At 35.2% G+C, this 23,370-nt stretch overlaps 1 protein-coding gene across 1 annotated transcript; it reads left to right on the forward strand.

Annotated features, from left to right (window-relative positions):
* The first annotated feature begins 20,546 nt into the window (after positions 1-20,546).
* On the forward strand, positions 20,547-23,141 carry LOC132036681 (NAC domain-containing protein 100-like). The gene is made up of 3 exons (XM_059427060.1): positions 20,547-20,940; positions 21,503-21,783; positions 22,644-23,141. The coding sequence occupies exons 1-3, from the start codon at positions 20,751-20,753 to the stop codon at positions 23,010-23,012; spliced, it is 840 nt and encodes a 279-aa protein (XP_059283043.1). The 5' UTR covers positions 20,547-20,750; the 3' UTR covers positions 23,013-23,141.
* The last annotated feature ends 229 nt before the right edge of the window (positions 23,142-23,370 follow it).

A 23,370-nucleotide genomic window follows, 5' to 3' on the forward strand; every position in this document is an offset into this window, starting at 1 on the left:
ATCAGCTAATATCAAAGGAGCAAAACCGGAGGGCGCATTCAAGGTGAAGGGAAATCATGTGCACAGGGTATCTACGCTACATTGATGAAAGATTTTCACTGAGAATATAAAAGGAAAATTATGTGAAGAATTGGGAATAATTGAAGCCGCACATGCATTCCTTGAAATGGGCTAGGAAGGTTATCACATACTGTGTGGTTTATAATAGTAATCAAAATATTTTACTCAGTCTAGTACATTAATTTGTACATCATATACAAGGTGGGTTCATGATCTTGTAAAAGTTAAACATAATGATTGTCACAGAAGCAGGCCTCAAATTTAAAGATTGCAAATATGCTTCAGGTATGTTTTCTTTTACCTGCAGTAAATTTTATACGCAGATCATGGAACAATTTAAACAACCTGTTTTACCTACCCTAGTTATGTGTAGCTGTTTTTATTATGCATAGAAAAGAGAGAAAAAGGGGAGTAATGATGATAAGTCTTAAAAAAACACAACATTTCAAATCCTACTCTTCCCAAAAAGACTATTCGACTACCGCCTCATCACTACATAAACCTATAGAGGCTCATCCTTATCTCACAAATTTCATCTCGTCTCTCTCTCACATATCAGAGTCATGTGAGAAATTTTTTTGAACTTGATTCACTCACAAACTCCGATCAGTCTCCCACCGCATCATACTCCCTTAACCCCTCAAAATCAGAGAACATACTTCACCTCACCCTCACAAACCCATCTTTCCCAAATGTCCAAATGATTTTACCAACTGGAAAGACAAAGGGGAAAAAATGGGTGGAGCTCATAAACAAGGGGAATATGTTAAAGTTTTCAAAATAGGGGATAGAATGAAAGAAGTCAGTGATATAAGCTCATCTAGAAAAGGATACATCCAAGCTATTATAAAAAATATGAGCTATGGAGATATAAGTGTTCATGGATAAATAAGGAAGGAAGAAACAGAGAAAGAACCCCCCCACCCCTCCCCCCCCCCCCCACCATCTGGGAAAGAAGAGCAGTCCGGATCTTGGTCCTCATGGGCGAAACCGGTGGAAAAAGATGGCGGGCCTTCTTGGAGAAAAAGGTAGACCTTGCATATTATTTTATGATCCATGCAAGAATTTGTAGTGGCCAATGCAAGTAGTTGGGCCAATCAACATGAAAAGCGCTTGATTCAGAAGTGATTAAAGGAAGAAACAAGAAAGATATATACTTCCCTTATAGCAATAGCAGCCTAGCTCCACCCCTATAGCTAGAACTCCATAGGATTATTCTTTCCCTAAAAATATCCTTGTACAAATTTTAGAGTCCAGTTCCTATGATCTGTTGTATGTGGTTGTACCAAGGGACTAGAATTGTACTTGTTGACATCAATAAAAATATATTGCATATCCAACTAATTTGTGCCTAAATTTGTTTGACATGAATGTTTTCTTGACGTAAACAACTAAATGTTCTTACCTGTGTATATGTGATAGCCCCAGTGGCCATGAGTTCAATATTGTTAAAAATTACTAGCCATAATCTGGGATTAACTTTTTAATGATGCCAAAAGGGGGAAGATTAAAGATTAAACTGTGTGCTAACCAGCTTAATGACTTATATGCTAACATAATAATTCTTAAGATCAAGTCGAGGCTGTAAGTGATTGGAACAGGTTGAAACAATGTACATGAGCATAAATAGACACAGTGTTTGTCATTATCAAAAGGGGCAATTTGTTGGCATCAGCTATACTAATGCACATATGATTTTTGATAATTACAAACGGGTAAACAATGATTGACAAACAATCAATGTGCTTGGTACCATGAAGAACACAAACCTGGTCTAGATATATATAAGAATATGCAAGAATGATTGAACAGAGCTAGACATCTGGATGAAGGAAGCAGAAGTTCCAAACATAAAGTGCAATGTCTGAATGAGCAAGAATGCAATGCACATGGAACTAGTACAAACACCTGATCGATCAAAAGAGACAGTCAATGCACATGAATCAGGTCCACTAATATGTTCCATCATATACAGACAAGCAGACAAGCATAGTCAAAGAGCTGAAGAAGATGTCCTAGCATGGCAATAGAGATGTTCAGTGTATAGTATGAAGAAGATAGGTGAAGTGACTTAGAAGAAAATGTTCAGAAGGAAGAAATTGTTTAGCTAAAGAGATTACAGACAAAGCATGTGTATCAGGTTAACGAAGAACCAGGTCTTCAAATAAGTTCCATCACAGAGCAAGAACATAATCAAAGTTAAAGCAGTGATCAAGTGCAGAAGAGGGATGATCACAGGTCATCAGGTGAAATGGATGAATGACCTAGAAGTGAAGACATTGTATGAAAAAGAGCTTAAAGTGATCAGAGGTAAAGTTGACCAGTTGCAGACTTAGAGATTACATTTGTATGAAACGAGTCTGTCAACATGCTCTAGCCAAGATCTCATAAGCAATTCAACGGATGAAGAATGAAAGAGATTGGTGGAACAGGTACAAGAACATGTTCTATCTCAGACAGTGCAGAGATTCAGAGGCAGACGAACCAGGTGGATGAAACAGGTTTCTAAACATGTTCCAAGGCAAGTCCTCAACAGCTAGGATTTGTAAAATTATGGAAAGAACATGGCGGTCAAGTATGAAAGATTTCTTACCATACTTGTAGGGATTAGTAAGCCTTCTACACGTATTAGTAGCAGACTCAACAAGGCAAGAATCCAAATACTACACAAACCCTATTACATGTCATTGACCGACTAGGAAAGGGTTTTGCGTTAACCATCCTGCGAAGCATCAAGGGCTATATATATCCAGATCTTTTCAAAAAAGAAGTTTGTGTTTCTATTACACAGAGAAGGATCGATCATTGTTTTATCGAATAATGTTTCCCAGTTCTGAAGTCTAGATTTGAGTATTAGGTTTTTGCTATCAAGTGTATGTTTATCAGCTTATTATAAAAGCATCAAAGTAGATGCAAAACAATTGTAACTCCAAGTAGGAAGTTTACTACTTAGATATAGCTTGCTAGTCAGAGTTTGGGTAGCAAGGCTGTTGTAGGGATTAGGTTGCAGAGTGTGTAACTTAATCTGTAGTTGGCTCAGTCATAGTGAAGTTGTTGGGGAAATCCTACAAGTCTGTAGGTCGTGGTTTTTATCACCTTTTGGTCTGGGTGGTTTCCACATAAAAATCCTATGTCCTTTACCTTACTGTTTGTTTTTATTCTGTAAACACCTTATAGAACAGGTTAGGTAACGTGTTCTGTCCATAGGCGAAAAGTAGGTACACATTGGGACAGACACTTAGGACTTGCAAAGCTAACACAAACCTTTCCAAGAAAAGAGGGGGATCAGGCAGGGTGACCCCATGTCACCTTACCTATTTGTTATAGCCATATACTACTTTCAAAGGGAACTCAACATGCTAGTCACAAATAAAAATTTCAAATTCCATCCTAGATTTAAGAAGTTAGGAGTATTGCATATCTGTTTTGCTGATGATCTTTTGATATTCTGTAACGCTGATGTACCTTCTATAAAATTGCTTCAAGAGGACTTTCTCAAGTTGTCAGCTGCTTCAGGTTTACAAGTCAACATTCATAAGAGCTCCATTTATATGTCTGGAGTCAAACCTGAACTTAAACAGGAAATTTTGACAAGTCTGGGATTCTGTGAAGGCTCCTTACCCTTTAAGTACCTTGGAGTACCTCTGTCTTCCAAGAAATTGTCCATTGCACAATGCAGTCCTCTAGTGGAAAAGATTACTGCAAGAATTAAGTGTTGGTCTGCGAAATTGCTATCCTATGCTGGAAAACTTCAACTTATCAAATTTGTAATCTTTGGCATTCAAACATATTGGGCACAAATATTCATCCTTCATAAAAGAATCATGAAGTTAATTGATAGTGTTTGTAGATCATTCTTTTGGACAGGAGATGTAGCTATTTCCAAAAAAGCTTTAGTCTCTTAGGCTAAGATCTCTCTGCCAAAAGCTGCGGGTGGCCAAAATGTTATGAATTTGTGTCTTTGGAATAGAGTTGCAATTATAAAACAACTATGGGTAGTAGCTGAAAAGAAAGATTGCTTGTGGATAAGATAGATCCACATCTATTATATGAAAAACTACATTGTGGACTCATGCATCATTCCAGGTTCAGCTACTTGGGTAGTAAGGAAAATATTAGAGACCAGGAAATTTATTCTGCAAGCACCTTCACTACAGGGTGATCTACATACTAGATTTGCAGCAATGGTGGAGCATTCAGAATTTTCAATCAAAAAGATGTATGTTTCTCTGTTCCCAACCCATCATAAAGTCCCTTAAAAAACATCAAAATGCACCATTGTATTCACCCTAGATATAGATTTATTGTATGGTTAGCAATGATGCGAAGGCTAGCTACTGTGGATAGATTGTTAAGAATTGGAATCAGTGTGCCACCTATGTGTGTTTTCTGTGATGTTGCTGATGAAACGCTAAGCTATCTATTTTTTTACTGTATTATCACCAAAACCTTGTGGCAAAGGCCACTGCTATGGCTAGGGGTTCACAGAACTATAGCTGATTGGCATGAAGATATGCAATGGTTGATATGTTGGGCTAGAAGAAGATCTGGGCAGGGGCTATCATCACCTGTGCTTTTGCCATGCTAGGTTTCAAACTGGGCATTTCCAAGCTGATAGAATCTGCAGAGAGATATAACTACACATTCATATCAGAGGCAGAAGCCTGAAGAAATTGCAACCATGGCTAAACCAACTCAACACCTTTCCCTAAAAGGATACATTGCCTGCTGCTTAGTACTATGCTATGCTCGATGCTGCTGAAGCTTATCTATTAATAGTTGAAGTTTCTTATTTTTTTTGTTTTAAACTATTTTGCGATTGTAGTTTGATGTAGTTAGGGTCCTCATGTAAGTTGAGTCCAGTCTTCATTTTTGAGAAATAGGAGATCGGGCCTATTTAGTTTTGTAATTGGCACTTTTGGTATTTATGACTGGCAGGGATGACTGACGCAGTTCGAGGAAATCGGGTGAGTTTTGAATTAGCTTTAGCCAAATTGGAAGTTCTTAGGTTAAGGAAATGAAGAAGTTTGACCAAATTCAACATCGGGGGTAAATGCATTATTTTCTGAGTTTCGTGGATTCCATTAGGTCCCGAATGTTATTTTTGACTTAGTTGGATTGTTGGTTGTGTCTCGAGTCATTCAAGTGTGATTTGGATCGTTAGTTCAAAATCTAGTATTTTGAATAATTGGAGTTGACCTTGGTCAACACCGGATCAAGATGACCTCTTTTGAGAATTCCGAGTGCATGAGAAGGTTTGTAGTGTGTTTTATGATCGAAATTCATATATGGTTTGTGTTCGGGAGGTTCTAGATGAGTTTCGGGTGTTGAATCAAAGATCGGAAGCATATTTGGAATTTTCTAGTGTTTGGTGTGAAATTGTGCTTCCTGATAGCACCTAGGGTGACGATCGCAATGAAGAAATTTTTTAGGCAAAAAGAAAAATTGCCTTCGCGATCGCGATGAAGAAAAAATGTCTGCATAGTGTTTTTAAAAACCAGATCGGGATTTAGAGTATTTTTGATATATTTTGAGTTCTAGAGCTCCATTTGAGGTGGTTTTTGTGGCTAAATTCTCATCTTCAAAAGGGGGTAAGTATCTAACCTTTATTTTGGTGTTCTGTATAATTATTTCTACTAGTTATCATTTTTATCCGTGTTTGGGTTGAAGAATTGGGGGTTTGAGCCCTAAATTGGGAAATGATAAACCATTAATTTGAGGGTCAATTCATGGATGAAATTGGTTGATTTTCTGGATCTAGAACCTGTGGGCTATGGGTAAATCAATTTTTATAATAAAATTCCAGTTTTGCCCTTGCGGGCTCAGGGTAGGCTTTTTGGGTTCGTTTTTGGATTCCGAAATAATGTATAGCAATATGGGTATCGTTGGACTCATCTAACCTCATAGAATAACAATTTGACTAGATTGAAATCATTTGGCGAATTTAGACGTGGTAGAGCTTCTGGAAGGCTTATTCTTCGCTTGGATCGAGATTGGGATCGTTTGGAGGCATTGGCGAAGAGAAATCTGTTAGTGAACTACGGGACTTCAAATATAAGGCAAGTTGAGACTTACTAGACCCTTTATGTAGTGTTTGCTGTTGGTTAATTAAATTAAGAGGCGTAATGGGAATTTGGGGTCCCGTACTTGTGAGGTGATGAGCACTTTTGCTGGTACCGGTGTATCTGTATGGGTAATTAAAATATAAAAGTACTGTAATTGTGACGAAGACTATGTGTTTAGCCTTCGAGCCTTGTAGATGGTGTTTTTTTACACCTCGCCCTCCCAGGAGCTAAGGATGGTCCGTACTTATGGCGTATTTTTGGAGAAGGAGCTTATGGAAGGATAACGTCGTGAGCGTAAGTGGGATATAAGTCCTGACGAACGGGTGTTACACCTTAGAAGGATTTTGTATCGTTAGTGTTGTTAGTAAATTAACATGAGCCTGGAGGAGTCATGAAACTCTTATAAGGCTAAGAAAGACTTGTAACAAGTATTAAGAGAATAGCTAAAGGTTTCGAGGCCAAGCGGATTGAAGAAAGTTAGATGTAGAGCTTTGGGAAAAACTTGGCAACCTTTCGAAAGAAATTTCTAGTCCAACTTGAGCAGGATAAATCTCCTAGCATATAAGGAGTTATAAAGTGAATAAACTATCCAAATTGCAGTTCATCGAGTCTAGTTTCCAACGCAACAAACCGTTCATCGATACGACATCAGAGTAGGGAGTTATGGGCATTTTAAAACGGACTGCTAGAAGCACGCGAACCTGCTCGAAAAATTCTAAAACTCACTTAAAGCCCACTAATTCGGCCCATTCAGCCCAAACTCGACTTGCACACCTATATATATCCCCTTATCATTCCCTTTTGCCCCATTCTCAATATATCAAACACCTAGAAGATTCTAGGAACACCTCTCAACATCCTTTCATCCACACTTAGCCATTTTTAGTAAAATACAAGCTCGGAAAGTGCGGATAGGCACACGAGCGGCTAGATGAGACATCGCGTAGTATGGTATGAGATATGTTTCCGTGGTAAGGATGCGAGATCAAGTTCAGATTATAGCTATGACTTAAAGACTCAATTGGGAGGGGTTGTGATTAGACTTTTAGTTCAGTGATATCCGTAGGAAATGAGAGTGATTGCATGATCGCCATGTCTTCAACGAATAGTTACCCGAAGGTCGAAGAATTGCATTTATGGTATTGCTGGTGATGGGAGAGAGTTGAAGGTTGAATTCGTATGGTTATTTGCCAAGTACCTAAGTACTAGGCATTGTGGCTCTAAAGACTGCACCTAATGAGGTTTGACATATCAAGGATGATTTACTGGAGGTGTGATTGGTGTGGAAATGCTTCAACGTTATCCATATTTTGCGACAGTCTTGTGACGCAGATGTATCAGTGACAAGTCAATGATTTAGTAATGGAAATGTATAGATATGGGCATCTTGAAGACAAGTTTGAACTTGGGAGGAGAAACTGGTCATATGAAAGGATAGTGACCATGGTAAGGCTGCAAGAAAAGTGATTCTTAGTGATGAGATTCGAGGTGGTGGGACTTTTTATGGGGTTATGTGGAGAGTTTTCTTTCTACTTATGGAGTTGAGTTGTACTAAAGAGAATTCAAATAGTTTTGCATTTGCGACCATCGTATTGCGACCGGAATATCGCATTAGCGACCAGATTCTCGCATTTACGACCACTGGTTCGCATTTGCGACCACACCAGACACTAGCAACAGTTTTAGCACCCAGAACCTCCCGGACACAAAGCATATATGCATTTTGATCATAAAACATGCTACGAACCTGCTCGATCACTCGAAATTTCCAAAAGAGGTCATCTTGGCCCGATGTTGACCAAGGTCAATTCCAATTCTTCAAAATACTAGATTTTCAACCAATGATCCAAATCACACCCGTATGCCTTGGGATCCAAACCAACAATCCAACTAAGTAAAAAATCACATTCTGGACCTAATGGAATCGACAAAACTTCAAAAATGACACATTTACCCCCTATGTTAACTTTGGTCAAACTTCCTCATTTCCTCAACTTAAGAACTTCCAGTTTTGCTAAAACTAATCCAGAATTCACCTGATTTCCTTGGGAACCATGCCACCCATCCCGCAAATCATAAATACCAAGATGGAACTAAGAAAAATATATTTTGGAAAAAGCAAGTCTAAAAGCTCAGAACGACCAAACAGGTCGTTACATGTAAAATTCTACTCATGTTGAAATTCTAGAAGCATTCCATTCTGACAAACAAGAATACTTTGAAGCCGTGTTTTCTTTGTATAGAGGGCTCCTTTATTTTATTTTGAATAAGCTGCCTGTTGTGTTAATTTAGGAGATAGTCTTGTTGAAAAGTTTTAAATCGGATCCTACCATGTTTAGATTCCAAATATTATCAATTTTGAAAAAGCAGTACCTATTGAATGTTGGAATGTCAGTCTTTCTACATGTAATTTATTAATTTCCTTTTATCACGTGAATTTTCTCGCAAAGATTAATCCAGTGCAATATTTTCTTTCATATTGTGACCACTATTGTGAATTTTGATTTATTCAGTATCCTCTGATGTGATGTCATCGAATGTTTTTGTCCTTAGTAAAAAGCACTTTCCAATCCAGATAGTGATAGATGAACTGACGCGACATATTCAAGAAAGAATGTGATATGAATTATAAAATAAAAGTTGCAAAAACTGCAAGTTACTGAAAATTATTCGTAGCAAGTTTGATATAATAACCTACTATTAGTCAAATTGTAGTAACATGGTAAAATTCTTTACACGGCAAACGCATGCAGCTTAAATTTATTTGCTTCTTGTGGTTATTCTTTATTGTCAACAAAGGACAATATTTTTGTCATTCAACCACAACTTAAGGAGCCGTTTGGACATGGTTTGAAATCATGGTTTGAAATCATATTTGGACATATAATTTGAATATCTTAAGTTGTATTTTTTCTTATAGACATAAAAAACCCACAAGTTATGAAAACTATCAAAACATTCCCAATTCTTATACAATCTTACCAAATGAGCAAGTCATAGTTCATAACAAAATTAATACGCTACTAGAAGGCCTTTCTAAAAAATGCAACATCAATTAATCAAACTTAAGTTCATTAAAAACGAAAATTTAAAATGAATAGTAATCAGGGGCGAATTTGTGGTTAAATTTTGGGACACGTGAACACATGGTCACTCGATTAATCTCGATATATTATGTGTATAATTCTGAAAATATATCTAATATTAACTAAGTGAACACATGGTCATAATAGGCTGAATGGAGCACTGGTCAAAGGTTATCTTTGTATTCTCAAGGTCACAAGTTCAATCCCCAGCTCAAAAGGCTTTTTTAATTTTTGCTATTATTTTCTAAAGCTACCTTTTTACCTTCCTTTTTATATTATTACTCAAGTAAAAAAGTTTTTTTACTTCATATTGCATCATATACTTTTCTTTTCTTTATTTCTAATTATACCAAGTCCCAAAAAGTAAAAAAAAAAAAAATCTCCATGGCTGCAGTGCAACGATGAACTCATAAGTCATGACAATCAAGAAACTTAGAAACCCATAGTTGATAGCTAAGCTGCAAGCCAAAATGAACCCACCAAAATCCATCAAGTAAAATTAACGTCCCAAGTTTCAAAAGGCAAAATCTATTCTCCATTCCCATATTTATTCTCTAATCCCAAAATAAAATATCTCAGAACAACAAGGTGTCCGATAAGTCTTGAATTTGAATTTCGAACACCCTTTTGGTCTTTTTATTGATTTTTGAATTTGGGTTTCTGAATTTTATTGGTTTTTTTTTGAGTTTTTGAATTTTGGGGTTTATGGGTTTTGACTTCTGAAAGCTTATTTTCTTGGTTCTTTTGAATTTTGGGGTTTATGGGTTTTAAGGAATTTGACAATTTTCATTTTTAGGTTGGAGTCATCATTTTGTTTCGAAGGAGAAGTACCATTTTCACTGCGGCCGTAAAGTTTTGGACCTCTTGGATCGTATTTGCACTAAATTTCGAGCTCGATAGACTCGTAATGAACACTTCTCTATAATTTTGAATGCGAAAGGGGTGTGATTCCTCTAATTTATTCTAAATGTGGAAGGGTGTGATTCCCTTATATTTGAATGCGAAAGGGGTGTGATTCCTCTATTTTATTATAAATTTGGAAGGGTGTGATTCCCTTATTTTTGAATGCGAAAGGGGTGTGATTCCTCTATTTTATTACAAATTTGAAAGGGTGTGATTCTCATACTTTCGAATGCGAAAGGGGTGTAATTCCTCTATGTTATTACAAATTTGAAAGGGTGCGATACCCTTATATTTTAATGTGAAAGGGGTGTGATCAGAGGCGAATCCAGCAATAGTGAACCCATCCTCATGATATCTTGGATTCGGTTCTACCTCTGATAGTAATGTAACTATTCTTTAATATAATCCTCCCACATGATAGACATAAATAGAGGTTGGTGGAAGTTAATGAGGTTGGTAAATGGTTGGTGGGAGTAATTGTTAAAAATATTTACCAACTTATGGGTCTTTTTTTATAAAATATAAACTTATGGGTCAAGTTTTATATTTAAATTTTTTGAAACCATGATTTGAAACCCCAAATCATGCCTTTTTGGATGATTTAGGGTTTCATGGTTTGACATGAGATGAAATGTATGTCCAAACGCTAGTTTCATCTCATAGTTTCAAACCATGGTTTCAAACCGCATGTCCAAATGCCTACTAAGTATCTTTAAAATTGCCTTTCATTTTTGGTCCTTTTCTTCTTCATTGTTATAGGGAGATAAAGTTTCTAAGATTACTTCTGCAAATAGGAAACTGCTAACTGAGGGTGGTACTTCAACAACTATTGCGTGAAGTTGACCTCAGTGTTTAAGTTCATGCATGAATGGATTGGATTTATACCTGTCCTTGTCGTGGATATGATGTTCATTGCTACCTAAACTTTGCAGCCAAGTTTAGCCAGACATCATTGAACAGTCAACATTTTCTCTTTAATTCAATTTAAAGTTAATTTGCAACGTTTTATTTATTTATTTATTTATTTATTTATTTATTTATTTTTTTGCGGTTGATTTTGAATGACTTAATACATTGACATCCGGGGAGCTTTGGCGTAATTGGTAAAGTTGTTGCGATGTGACTTCCGGTCACGGGTTTTGAGCCGTAGAAACAGTTTCTTGCGTAAAATGTTGCGTAAGGCTGCGTACAATAGACCCTTGTGATCCGGCCCTTCCTTAGACCCCCGCATAGCGGAAGCTTAGTGCACCGGGCTGCCCTGTAATACATTTACGTCATCTTAAATTTGTCAATAAATTTATTTAGACATTCGTACTGCGCTTTGTCCTAATTGAACACCTGAATATATGATAAAGTGTTCGTATTAGACACTTTTGGTCCAAACTTTGAAAAAAAAATTGCATGTTCTCTAACTGTCGATTACGTAGATTAGTCCACTTAAAATATGTTACATCATTAATTTAATTATATGCATTCACCTCAATAACTCGTAAAACCTCAGGCATGTTTCAATTGAGTTTGATGTGTATAATTAAAGTGGATGACATATTTATTTGGTTAACATAACTACTTGATAAACGCTTGAGAACATGCATAATTATTTCCTTTTAAAATTTGAACCAAAAGTGTCTAATAGAAACACTTGATCATGTGTTCAGGTGCTCAATTGGAACAACCTATAGTTCAAGTGTCTAAATGAAATTTACTGATAAATTTAACGGGCTGTCAATGTATTGAGCCACTTAGAATTCCTTCCTCTATTCTACCTTAGAATCTTGTAAGTTGGACACCTTTACTTTCGTCTTCGTGTGCACGTAGATATCTATTTAACTTCGGAAAAGGATCAAATATACCCCTGTACTATCAAAAATATTTTAATTATACCCATCGTTATAACTTTGATCCAAATATACCCCTCATGTTATATTTTCGGTCCAAAAATACCTCTCCCATTATACTTCTGACACAAATTTTCCCTATTTTAATAGAGGGGCATGTGGCAAGCTTAGAATCAAATAACTTACTCCAATTTTAAATACGGAAAAGGGCCAAATATACCCCTGTACTATCAGAAAAGGATCAAATATACCCTCGTTATACTTTGGGTCTAAATATACCCCTGCCGTTATACTTTGAGTTCAAATATATCCCTCCTCCGTTAAGTTGTCCAAAGTGAACATGTACACACACGTGGCACTGATATTTTACTGAGGTGGACGCCACGTGGCATGCCACCTCAAACCCCCAATCCATTTTACTTCCTCCCCTCACCTTCTTCCACCACCACCATTGGAAATATGTTTGTGGTGGAATAGGAGTAAAAAGCGAAAGCTAAAGTGGAACTGGTAATGATTCAACCAACCCATTTAAGGAACGAAGCTGGCATTACTGGGGTACAACAAGCTCGAGGAGAAGAAGGTGTTAACCCTTTTGCTAATGTTCCATCTTTTAACTGCAATTCTACTACAACCTTTCCTTTTCTTTAATTATTTCTTCTGAATTTTATTTGTCTGTAGTGCTTTCACTGGCAAGTAATGGTCTTTTTCCTTTTGTTTTAATTATGTTCTAGGCTATGGACATACAACGGAATCGCCGGAGAGCTAACCAAGCTGGCACGCTTTAGTTGAAAACTAGAGACTCGGAATCGGTTAACAATCTTCTTCTATATTTAATATTGGGAAAAGGTCCAAATTTCCATGAACTTTGGGAAATCAGATTTATCCCCGTTTATTAGATCGATCCTCATAGTTATAAAAGTGAACTTTTTTTTTTTTTTTGGTAGCAAATTTGTTGCAGTGGTGATGGAAGAAGAAGGTGAGGGAGGATGTACAATGGGTTGGGAATGTGAGGTGGCATGTCACGTGGCGTCCACATCAGTAAAATGTCAGTGCCACGTGTTTGTACATGTCCACTTTGGACAATTTAACGGAGGAGGGGTATATTTGAACTCAAAGTATAATGGTAGGGGTATATTTGGACCCAAAGTATAACGAGGGGTATATTTGATCCTTTTCTGATAGTACAGGGGTATATTTGGCCCTTTTCCGTTTTAAATATCAGTTCCTTTAGAAACCCACTCGTTTAAATACCATTATCTTTCCATAGTTAGTTTTAAATTTCTCATTTTACCTTAAATGAAATGATTTATAACCATAAAATTTCAATGGTTTATTTTAGACTACAAATTACAAGTTGTAATACTGATGGTTGGAGGGTGTACATGCACATATGCCACCTGTTTCCCTGCAAGTTGCAAACATTACTTTCCATTTTTGGTTAGACAATTCATTGTAGCCTTTGCCTCTTCATTGTTTCCTGTTCTTAGTTTGGGAACTTATTATTCTTTGAATTAAGATATTTCAAGCTCTCGATTCATTAGTACCATACAATGAACCATCAAAAGAGTACTTTCAATCTTTATCCATTACCTTATATTTTGAGACTTATAACTAGTACCAATTAATCAAGCCCTAATCATGCTTGATCATAATTACTAGTTTCTCGCTTTTTAATTGTACTTTTGATCTCTTGTAATTTAATTGTGTGTGTGGTCCCATTACATAATACTTCTATATTACAGTGAGATTATTTTATAACTATATAACTGTGATCACCAATGGAGTGACCATACAAATTTTAGATAACACATAAGTAATTAAATGGTTTAACATTTAATAACACAACAATATCATACCAAGTGTAATCTTATAAATGGGTCTGGGTAGAGTAGAATGTACACAGACCTTACCCTTACCTTTGTGGGGGTAGAGAGGTTGTTTCCAATAGACCCTCAGCTGTTTAATAATTCATTGAATTTATTAAGATTCACAGGAAAAGGATGCAAAAAGTGCATTTTTTAAATTAATTGAAGGTTAAAGTGTTTAGGCATAAATTGCAAGATCTAAAATGATAATTATTCTTATCCTTCAAAGACTAAAAGTGCAAATGTCCGTCTCTTTATCCAGAAAAGTTAAACGTCTTAGGAGTGATAATCAGTGGCGAATCTATGTATGAAAAAAGGGTTACGTGAACCCATGGTCACCTGACTAAACTCGGTATATTATGTATATAATCTTTAAAATATATCTAGTATTAACTGAAGGAACACATGGTCAAACTAGATAGACCGAGTGGAGCACTGGTTAAGTGTTGGGTTTAATCCCTTAAGGTCGTGGGATCGAACCCTACTATAAATTGGATTTTGAAACTAAAGTTAAATCATTTCTACAATAGAGACGGCATGGTGAAACATCTATGCGAAGTGGCGGAGCCAGGATTTCATTCAGGGGGTTCAAAAATTCTAAAAGATAAATACACGAAGAAGTCAGGTGGTTCAACATCTACTATATATACATAACAAAATAATTTTAACTTTGAAAATACATTGTAATTTTTTGCCGAGGGGTTCGGATGAACACCCTGGAGCCAATGTGGCTCCGCCCCTGGCGAAGACAGTACACAATAGATGGGGTTGTAGAACGTAGGAACAAAATACTTTGTGAATAGGACACGAAATATGTTTTCCCACTCATGTATTAGCAAAGATTTTTGAGTTGACGCACTCAATACAACTTGTTAATTGATCAATAGATCTTCATCCACAACTACTGAGTGTAACACTCCTTTTGAGGTATCTGGTTCGTATACTAATTAGTCAAATTTGAGGATATTTGGTTGTCCAACTTATTCCTGTGAGGGATGAGAAACTTCAGGGCAAAAAATTGCATATTTTTAGGTTATATGCAATTGGAGTGAAAGCTTATAGGTTGTGGTGGAGAATTCAAAAGACTACAGGATTAATAATCAGTAGGAATGTGAAACTCAATGAATCTGCCTCATTGGACAATCAGTGGAAAAGGCAATAAGAAACACATTACATTGTCAGTAACCGCTTAAATATAGAAATTTAATCTCCTCTAACATAGCCTAGTAATTCAGAAGTAGATAGAGTAAAGGAGGTGCAAAATCATGATCAAGATGATAATGATTATGCATTTGTGCAACAACATTCATATAGCAATGCAATAAGCAGAGCGAGGAGAGTGATCAATTGACCATCAAGGTATGCAAATATAGTTGATGGAAATCCTCTTGAGTATGCAAATTTTGTGGAATTTGCTTCGCCAATTGCAAAGATTGTTATTGTGGTTGAGCCTAAGTTGTCCAGATGTTATTTCGAGTATAGAAGTAGATAATGAATTGGTGTTATGGTTGAAGAGGTTGCATGAGTTTGTTAATAAGAATTGGGAGATGTATCATATATATGTCTAGTGTTTCATATTCGAGTGTTGTGGTTAGCATTATGTATGCCATGATTTGCACACGCCCAGACATTTTGCATGTGTTTAGTATTGTGGGTTAAATACATTGTGCTCTGGTAAAGAACATTGGTAGACAGTGAGGTGCATCTTGAGATACTTTAAGGGTATTGCAGATGTGGGTGTGACTTTTGACAAAGACAAGCTGAGCAAATCCGTAGTTGGTTATGTTGGTTCAGATTATATAGGGGATGTGGATAAAAGAAGATCTCTAATAGGTTATGTTTTCGCTCTTCCTAGTAGTGTCATCAGCTGGAAAATGACTTGGCAGTCTGCTGTAGCGTTGTTTACCATAGAGGCTGAGTATATGGAAATTAAGGAAGCTGTGAAAGAGGGTATTTGGTTACAAGGCTTGGTATGTGATCTTGGATTGGCTCAGAATTAGAAGACTTCAGTGTTTTGAGACAGTTTGAGTTCCATTCATCTTACTAAGAGTCATATGTTCCATGAACGAACGAAGCATATTGAAATTATACATAATTTTATACGAGACATCGTATCAGAAAACGTTGTTGATGTGAAGAAAGTGTATACATATAATAATCTAACTGATATGATAACTAAAGCAGTCCCAACCAACAAGTTTAATGATTGCCTAGACCTTGATTGATGTGTCCTACTCAGTAGAGCCCTTGCGAGGAAGAAGGGTAAGGCAGAGAGATGTCGCTCCTATTGAACGTGTAAACACAGTGTTTTCTCATTTATAAAAGAAAAATCTCTCAGCTTTTGTTCCAAGAACGTAGCTTGGCCTCGTTAAATTCTTGTATTACTTTTTCTTCTTTAGTTGCTTTCAGTGTGATTATGTGCTAATTAACGCACGATCCTCCACAACATGAATCTTACTTCAATCTGGCCTAGCTGGGGAACCATCCCAAGTTACTACAAAATATAAGACATTACACGAGCATACTTTTATGTGACACGAGCATACTTTTATGTGCTTTTTCTTCACCAATCAAGAAATTTTAAGAATAGTTGTGGATAGATGACTACTTGAGGAAACTTCCATCGAGCCGCCTCCGACTGAGAGACATCGAGCTCATTCCAATCACAAGCAGATTGATGAGGGTTACATATATCTAGAGGCCCTTTGTTGGCAAGGACAATTGAAGTTTGAGTCCATGAGTGTTAGAAGCGAATCTAGGCCAGATTTCTAGAATATTGAACGTGCACCACTTAAAAAATAAAGGAAAAAATGTAGCAAGTGGGAAGTGATCCCTAATTCTCTAGATAAATAACTAAGCATTGCACCAAGTGCGCCATTCAATCTTTTTGAAGAATGGATGTCAGCAGTTAGTATTATATCACCTCTAGAATATATGTACTTACAATATCTAGTTTTACGGAGAGACCATGGGTTCACGTGCCCCGTAATTTACATGTAAATTCAGAATTTATGTTTTATGATTTCAATTTTTAAGATTTTTAATATTGAATATATTAAAAATTTGAAATTATGGGTTCAATCCTACTATTTATTATCATCTTAGTGAATTCTTACATATAAATTTATATTCACATCGAAAGTACTGGATTCAAATGAACTCAATCGGCACTATAAGCCTGCATCCACCCCTCAAGAGTAGCATGAGCTAGCTAAGCGAGGATTATTGTTCACTATTTGACGGATGTTAAGCTAGGAATTAAGGAAGAACAGTGGAAAATGTGAATCTTGCTATGTTGCTGAAGAGTAATATGAAAGAAAACGTGATTACATGTGAACGTGAAGAATGAGTATAATTGACAGCACCTCTTCCTGCTATTGCTCCTTAATTTTTGCCTAATTCCACTCGTTTTTATGATTTTCAAGATCCAACATACTCTTTTTTATGGATTATCATATATCCTGTCACCATTGTAAATGGATATTACGCAATACATTTTAACATACGGTACAAAATTACTTGTCTTGTTTTAAAAGTTACTAAAATTTCACATATTATGGGTAGTAATATTTATTTGTCTTTAATGAGAATTAAACCGTATAATTATTCTGATTATTATCAATTTATAGCAGTTAAATTCTTATTTTTATTTGGAGACAGGTTCTTGTTCGTCACCCCAACTCTACTGAGATGTGTGCGGAGAAAGTACTTTGAATTAAATGGACATTTTTCACGAGTTATAAAACGAGTATTTGAAGAATTTGCTTCTAATATCACAGCTGTAAGTGGCGGTTACAATGTAAAAAGCTGTGTCACGTGACATATGATTGAACTCTATTTCTTGATTCAAGATTCCCACACAAGCTTCCCTATGGAAAAGGCACAAGATGCTACCTAGAAAGTGCGGAGCCAGAAGCCCGGATACGGATTAGGATGAACTCGATAACTCTTGTTCAATAATGTTTGTGTTGAGAAATTAATGCACCGTAACTTTTTGTTTAAATAATATTTCCTCTGTTTCAATTTATGTGAACCTATTTCCTTATTAGTCAGTGTAAAAAAGAATGACCTCTTTCTATATTTGAAAACAGTTAACCTTTATTCAATGATTTATAGCCACATAAAATATATGTGACTCATTTTACACCACAAGTTTAAAAGTCTTCTCTACATTCTTAAACTCCGTGCCCAGTCAAATGGGTTCACATAAATTGAAACGGAGGGAGTATATTTTTTGTGTTAAGAAATTGATTAAATATGTGCAAAAATTAACTTTAGAATACAGTTATTACCCTTTGAAATCGTCCCTCTAAAATCTAAAACCAATAAAATTAAAATCCTGGCTCCACCTCTGTCTAAAATTAAAAAAAAAATTGTTAAATATATTGGAACCTAACTTTGCTTTTTGTACTTGATCAAACAGAACATATCCCTTACAGCTCATCCCATATTATGTTAATGCTTAGGATTTAAGAGATGATAAAATTATCTTAAACATTCAATATTGTTTATGGACCTTCAAAAGAGGGAGATGGAGTCGGGTATGTGTGCTTGATACAATGGAAGTCATTTTTTGAAATATGACTTATTCTGGGAAAAATGTTTCCCATAATAAGGATAAATTAGGAATTAAGTGGTAGATTTTGTTTTGATTTTTCAAACTGGACAAGTAAAAATGGACATCTATTTTTATATAGTGGACAAGTGAAAATGGACCAGGGGAGTATTAATTGACAAACCTATTTCTATTTTAATGAATGTTTGAGTGTTAAAGTTTGATAATTAGTTATAATGTTGGTTAAAGTGATGATACGAAGTTAAGATTAAAATGATTGTGAAGAAAAATGATTTCTACCGGGGAATCTTAGTAGCTCAGTTAGTGAAGGTTCGATTCCCCACCTCGTATCCTCTCCCCCATTTCTCCTTCCTCTACCCCATATGTAATTAAAAAATTAAAAAGAAAATATTTCTGCCTAAAAAGTAAGTAAAGCCATTTTTAACTTTGCTGAAAACATTTTCTGGAGACCAAATACCAGAAATAATTTATTACCTAAAACTATATTTTTCCAAAAATAATTCCCTGTCGTACAAAACACACCCTTAGACCTTGTCTTGGTCACCCTGTTTACTTGAACAAAGTGTCGTTTTACAAGATACTATTTCTTCCCCAATTTCCGATTAATTTTCTTCCTTTTTCCAAGTATTTTTTGTCAATAAATGTGACTACCTCTAACTTTACACCGTTAAGGCTCCATATTTTATTGGAGTGATGCAGGTTTTATGACTAGTTATATTGCAACTTTGCAAATATACATATTTGGTTAAGGGAATGACAACTAGCTGAACTGCGAACTCTTCAACAAGGAACTATTTTCCAATCGCATAGATTAAATACCCATATTTTTAAACAATACAAGTATGATATGCATTTCATCTTTAGTTAATCAGTTAAAGCAGTTGAAATATTAAAAAATATATACATAAATTTAAAAGGTCGTCCGGGTCAACCTCAACACGAAAAAAGCATGTTATAACATTATTTAGAGTTTAATTCAACTAACTTGTACGATCAAACTTCTCTATAACAACATCGTTTGTCCGAATATTTTTTGATTGATATAAAAAAAATATTGTTATAAAAAATATATTATATAACAAAACACGAAATATTGGTTCTAAAAAAACTTGACAGTTATAGTCAAATATTGTTATAGGGAATGACTGTTATAGAGATGTCTGACTGTATATATTTGTCACAGAAAATATAATTTTTCACCATATTTAATTTAATCACAAGCAAAAACTCAAGAGCCAAAAACATTACACAAAATTAAGATGCCTACCACCAAGAAGTATGTTTGGATGAACAAAATTTTATATTCTTAGCCAGAAATCTCGAATTCAAGCTTAATAGTAGAAATTTTTATTAGTCGGACCAGTAGGTATCTGTTATAGCCTATAGGGTTTGTCCTAAATTTCTACCATAATTAGAATTACTTTCTTTGCGGATATTTTTTTTGTTGGAAAAAAGTCTCTTTCATATTTGACTAAAACTCTTTATTAGACGAAACTTTTTGGACTTCAGAAGATTCTTTCTTCTCATACAGCAATATGCCTCTCTTTGAGACGGATGGAGTATTAACATCCATAGTCACTAAAAGAGTCTTGTTTGGAGAGGAATTTCTCTTTTTATAGTTTTTTATATTTTTTTATATATTGGTAGGTCAATTGACCAAATCATCAGTAGCGGATCCAGAATTTTCATTGAGGAGGTTCGAAAAATAAAAAAGTAGTGTGTGAGGTTTAAACTTGAAACCTCAAGGTGAATTTTGAACCCCTTAAACCTCTAAACCAACCCCTACTCTTGTGTTCAAGGTATTCAAAATTTATATATCTATATTAAAAAAAGTATAAAAATATTTTATATAGACAGTGTAATTTTTCTTGACGGTGTTATCCTCACTGGGCTCTAGATCCGCCCCAATTAAAGGTTATACATCTTTTAATATTTCTCTTTGTTGTCTGATATTCCAAACTTCTAGATTACAATATTAATTTCGGCATGACATCATGTTATTTTGATCTCAATAGTATCGGATACTGAATGATTATTGAAAAAAATAAAGTTGCCTTGCGAACCACGTTTGTTATTAACCAATTAACCACTATTTAGGGACTTCTGTTCCTCCTCAACATCTCCTTTTTATTAATCTCTCTATTACAACATTTTCTTTCCTGTTTCTCTTCTTCCTTAAGCCCCACTTTCCACTGCCTCCATATTATCTTAGCTTCCTTATTTCCATCATCTAATTGTTACACTACTTTCTTTGCCTTCCTTTTTTTTTTTTTTTTTCATATTTAATCAAAGGTTCTCCTTAGTACTCCTATTACATATATTTGAAGCGGTTGATAACTACAATTTGGAGCTAGAAGATGGAAAACTTGTGTAAATTTGGTGGAAATGAAGAAGAAGAAATGGAATTGCCACCTGGTTTTCGTTTTCACCCAACTGATGAAGAGCTTATCACACACTACTTATACCCTAAAGTTCTTGATAGTAGCTATTGTGCTAAAGCTATTGGTGAGGTAGATTTGAACAAGATTGAACCGTGGGATTTGCCATGTAAGTACTCTGTGTCTCTGTCCCATCTTTGTTAGGCGGAGCGTCGAATTTGGACTTTATAAACTGGAATTATCTACGAACTTCTTCGCTAATCCGTTGCTAAATACTCCCTCCGTCTCAATTTATGTGACAATGTTCGGATTTCGAGAATCAAATGAATTATTCTTTGACTACAATTTTTTCATATGCCTTTTAAATATTTTGAACTATAAGTTATAGTATTGTTTACGTAGTTTCCAAATATATAAATTTTATTTCGAAAAAACAAAAAATTTTATGTCCAAATGAAAGGTCAAATTAAAAAGTTTGAATCTCGAAAAGTAGAAGCTAACTGAATTTTTTTATGATTTGTCGCTAATCTGTCATTGATAAAATTAGCGACAAATTTTGCTGTTTAGCCACAAAATTTGTCTGTCACTAGGGTATTTACATGTGAAAAGAAATAAAAATAAGTGCATAGAAAGAACAAGAACACTGTTTCTAAATTCTGAATTCGCCACTGGTCTTTGTTAGATTGTTTTTTACAAGTGATTGGTTGAATTTCCCTTAATTCTCTGTGTAGGGAAGGCAAAAATGGGTGAAAAAGAGTGGTACTTCTTCTGTGTGAGAGACAGGAAATACCCAACAGGGTTAAGGACAAACAGAGCAACAGATGCAGGGTACTGGAAGGCAACTGGTAAAGATAAGGAGATTTTCTTCAAGTTCAAAACACTTATTGGTATGAAGAAAACTCTTGTTTTCTACAAGGGGAGAGCACCTAGAGGAGAGAAAACCAATTGGGTCATGCATGAATACAGATTAGAAGGCAAATATTCAGTCCACAACCTTCCCCAAACTGCCAAGGTAAAAGAACAAATTGAAATTCTTTGGTCATCCCCTGTTTTATGTGGAAAAAAAAATGAGGGGTAAATAGTCTAAAATATCTCTTTACTATATGAAATACTCTAATTTTATCTAATTTATATTTTAGGGTCGTTCATACTTTTGCTATAGCAAATTGTCCTATATTTATGCTTGATCATTATAAAAAGTTCAACTTGAAGTATAACAAAGGATAATTTTATATAATAATCAAAAGTAGATGGAGAAATTTAAACATTTTCTCAAAGCATAGTGAAATCCACTCAATCCATGTTGGAGCGCTGTTAAATTAGTCTAAGGTGAAATACATGTCAATTTACTAATGGTAAGAGTATGAATCGAATAGCCCCAAAGTATAACGTATGGTAAATATAAAATACAATATTTTTTTAGAGTAGAGTGGTAAATTGGACCTTTTGCCAAAATAAAATAAGCTTTAAATCCCCAATAGAGCGAAAATGAGTATAGATTCCCATTGTTATTTACGTGACATCGATTAAATTTTGACAGTCAATCTTTTCAATTATGACCGTAAATTATTGAATTTGGATATGAATCTTTAAGTTTTTTAAGATAAAGTTTACGCATTTGTAACTACATAAAAAGTACTTTAAAATCACAATAATTGACAATTCAAAATATTTAAAAGGCATATGAAAATACTGTGATTAAAGAAAGACTCATTTGACTCTCGAAATTCGAAGAGTGCCACATAAATTGGGATGGAGGGAGTAATTAATTTTAACTAGTGTAAAATTTGAGACATAATTGATTGTTGATTGAATGGGAGTAATTGATTGATTGTTGTATACATAACAAAAGCTCTTTTTTCTGTTGTGCAGAATGAATGGGTGATTTGCAGAATCTTCAAGAAGAGTGCAGGAGGAAAGATTCATATTTCTGGGCTAATAAAAAACAACGATATCAATGACAATTCAGTGTCTTCAAATTTGCCTCCATTAGTGGACATATCATCATATGGTAGTCAAATAAATACAACAGAATCCACATCTTGTTCTCATGTGACCTGCTCCTCCAATCCAATAGAGGACCAGAAACCTCAAGCTAGCTTGGCTGATGATTTGATGAGCAAAAATAATCATCCTTGTGTGGAGAATTTCCAATATGGGGATTTTGGTTTAGTGCAAGATCATGATTTCCCAATCACTTCATTTGGACAAGTGGATCTTGATTGTCTTTGGAATTATTGAAGTTGACTGAATAAAGACTAAGGAGTATTATAGGCTTGGCTCGGGCTCTATATATTCAATATTTATCGAGCAAGTAATTTCAATATGGGACGTAATGTGTGATTGTTCTAAAAAGTTGTTGCTATAGTTAGGTTATTTTTCTTTTAGCATTTTTTGGGTGGGCTCGTAAATAGGAAAAGGGAAAGTGAATATATGGAGGACATGTGTATTAACTTGGATTCGAAGCCTATACTGTTGAAGGTTAGGGTAGAAATAGCAACAATTAGTTGCAACTCAATCCCATAGTTAGAATATTGTAGTAATACTGGTACTGTACAGATGTTTCTCTATATTTGGTGTTACATATTTCTAGTTCCCA

The sequence above is a fragment of the Lycium ferocissimum genome, chromosome 11, assembly GCF_029784015.1.
Source record: "Lycium ferocissimum isolate CSIRO_LF1 chromosome 11, AGI_CSIRO_Lferr_CH_V1, whole genome shotgun sequence".
NCBI classification, from domain to species: Eukaryota; Viridiplantae; Streptophyta; class Magnoliopsida; order Solanales; family Solanaceae; genus Lycium; species Lycium ferocissimum.

Excerpts from the sequence above, each read along its gene's own strand:
- LOC132036681 (XM_059427060.1), top strand. The coding sequence starts at position 20,751 with ATGGAAAACTTGTGTAAATTTGGTGGAAATGAAGAAGAAGAAATGGAA. Across the intron at positions 20,941-21,502 it reads TGAACCGTGGGATTTGCCAT|GGAAGGCAAAAATGGGTGAA; the intron begins GTAAGTACTCTG and ends TTCTCTGTGTAG. Across the intron at positions 21,784-22,643 it reads ACCTTCCCCAAACTGCCAAG|AATGAATGGGTGATTTGCAG; the intron begins GTAAAAGAACAA and ends TCTGTTGTGCAG.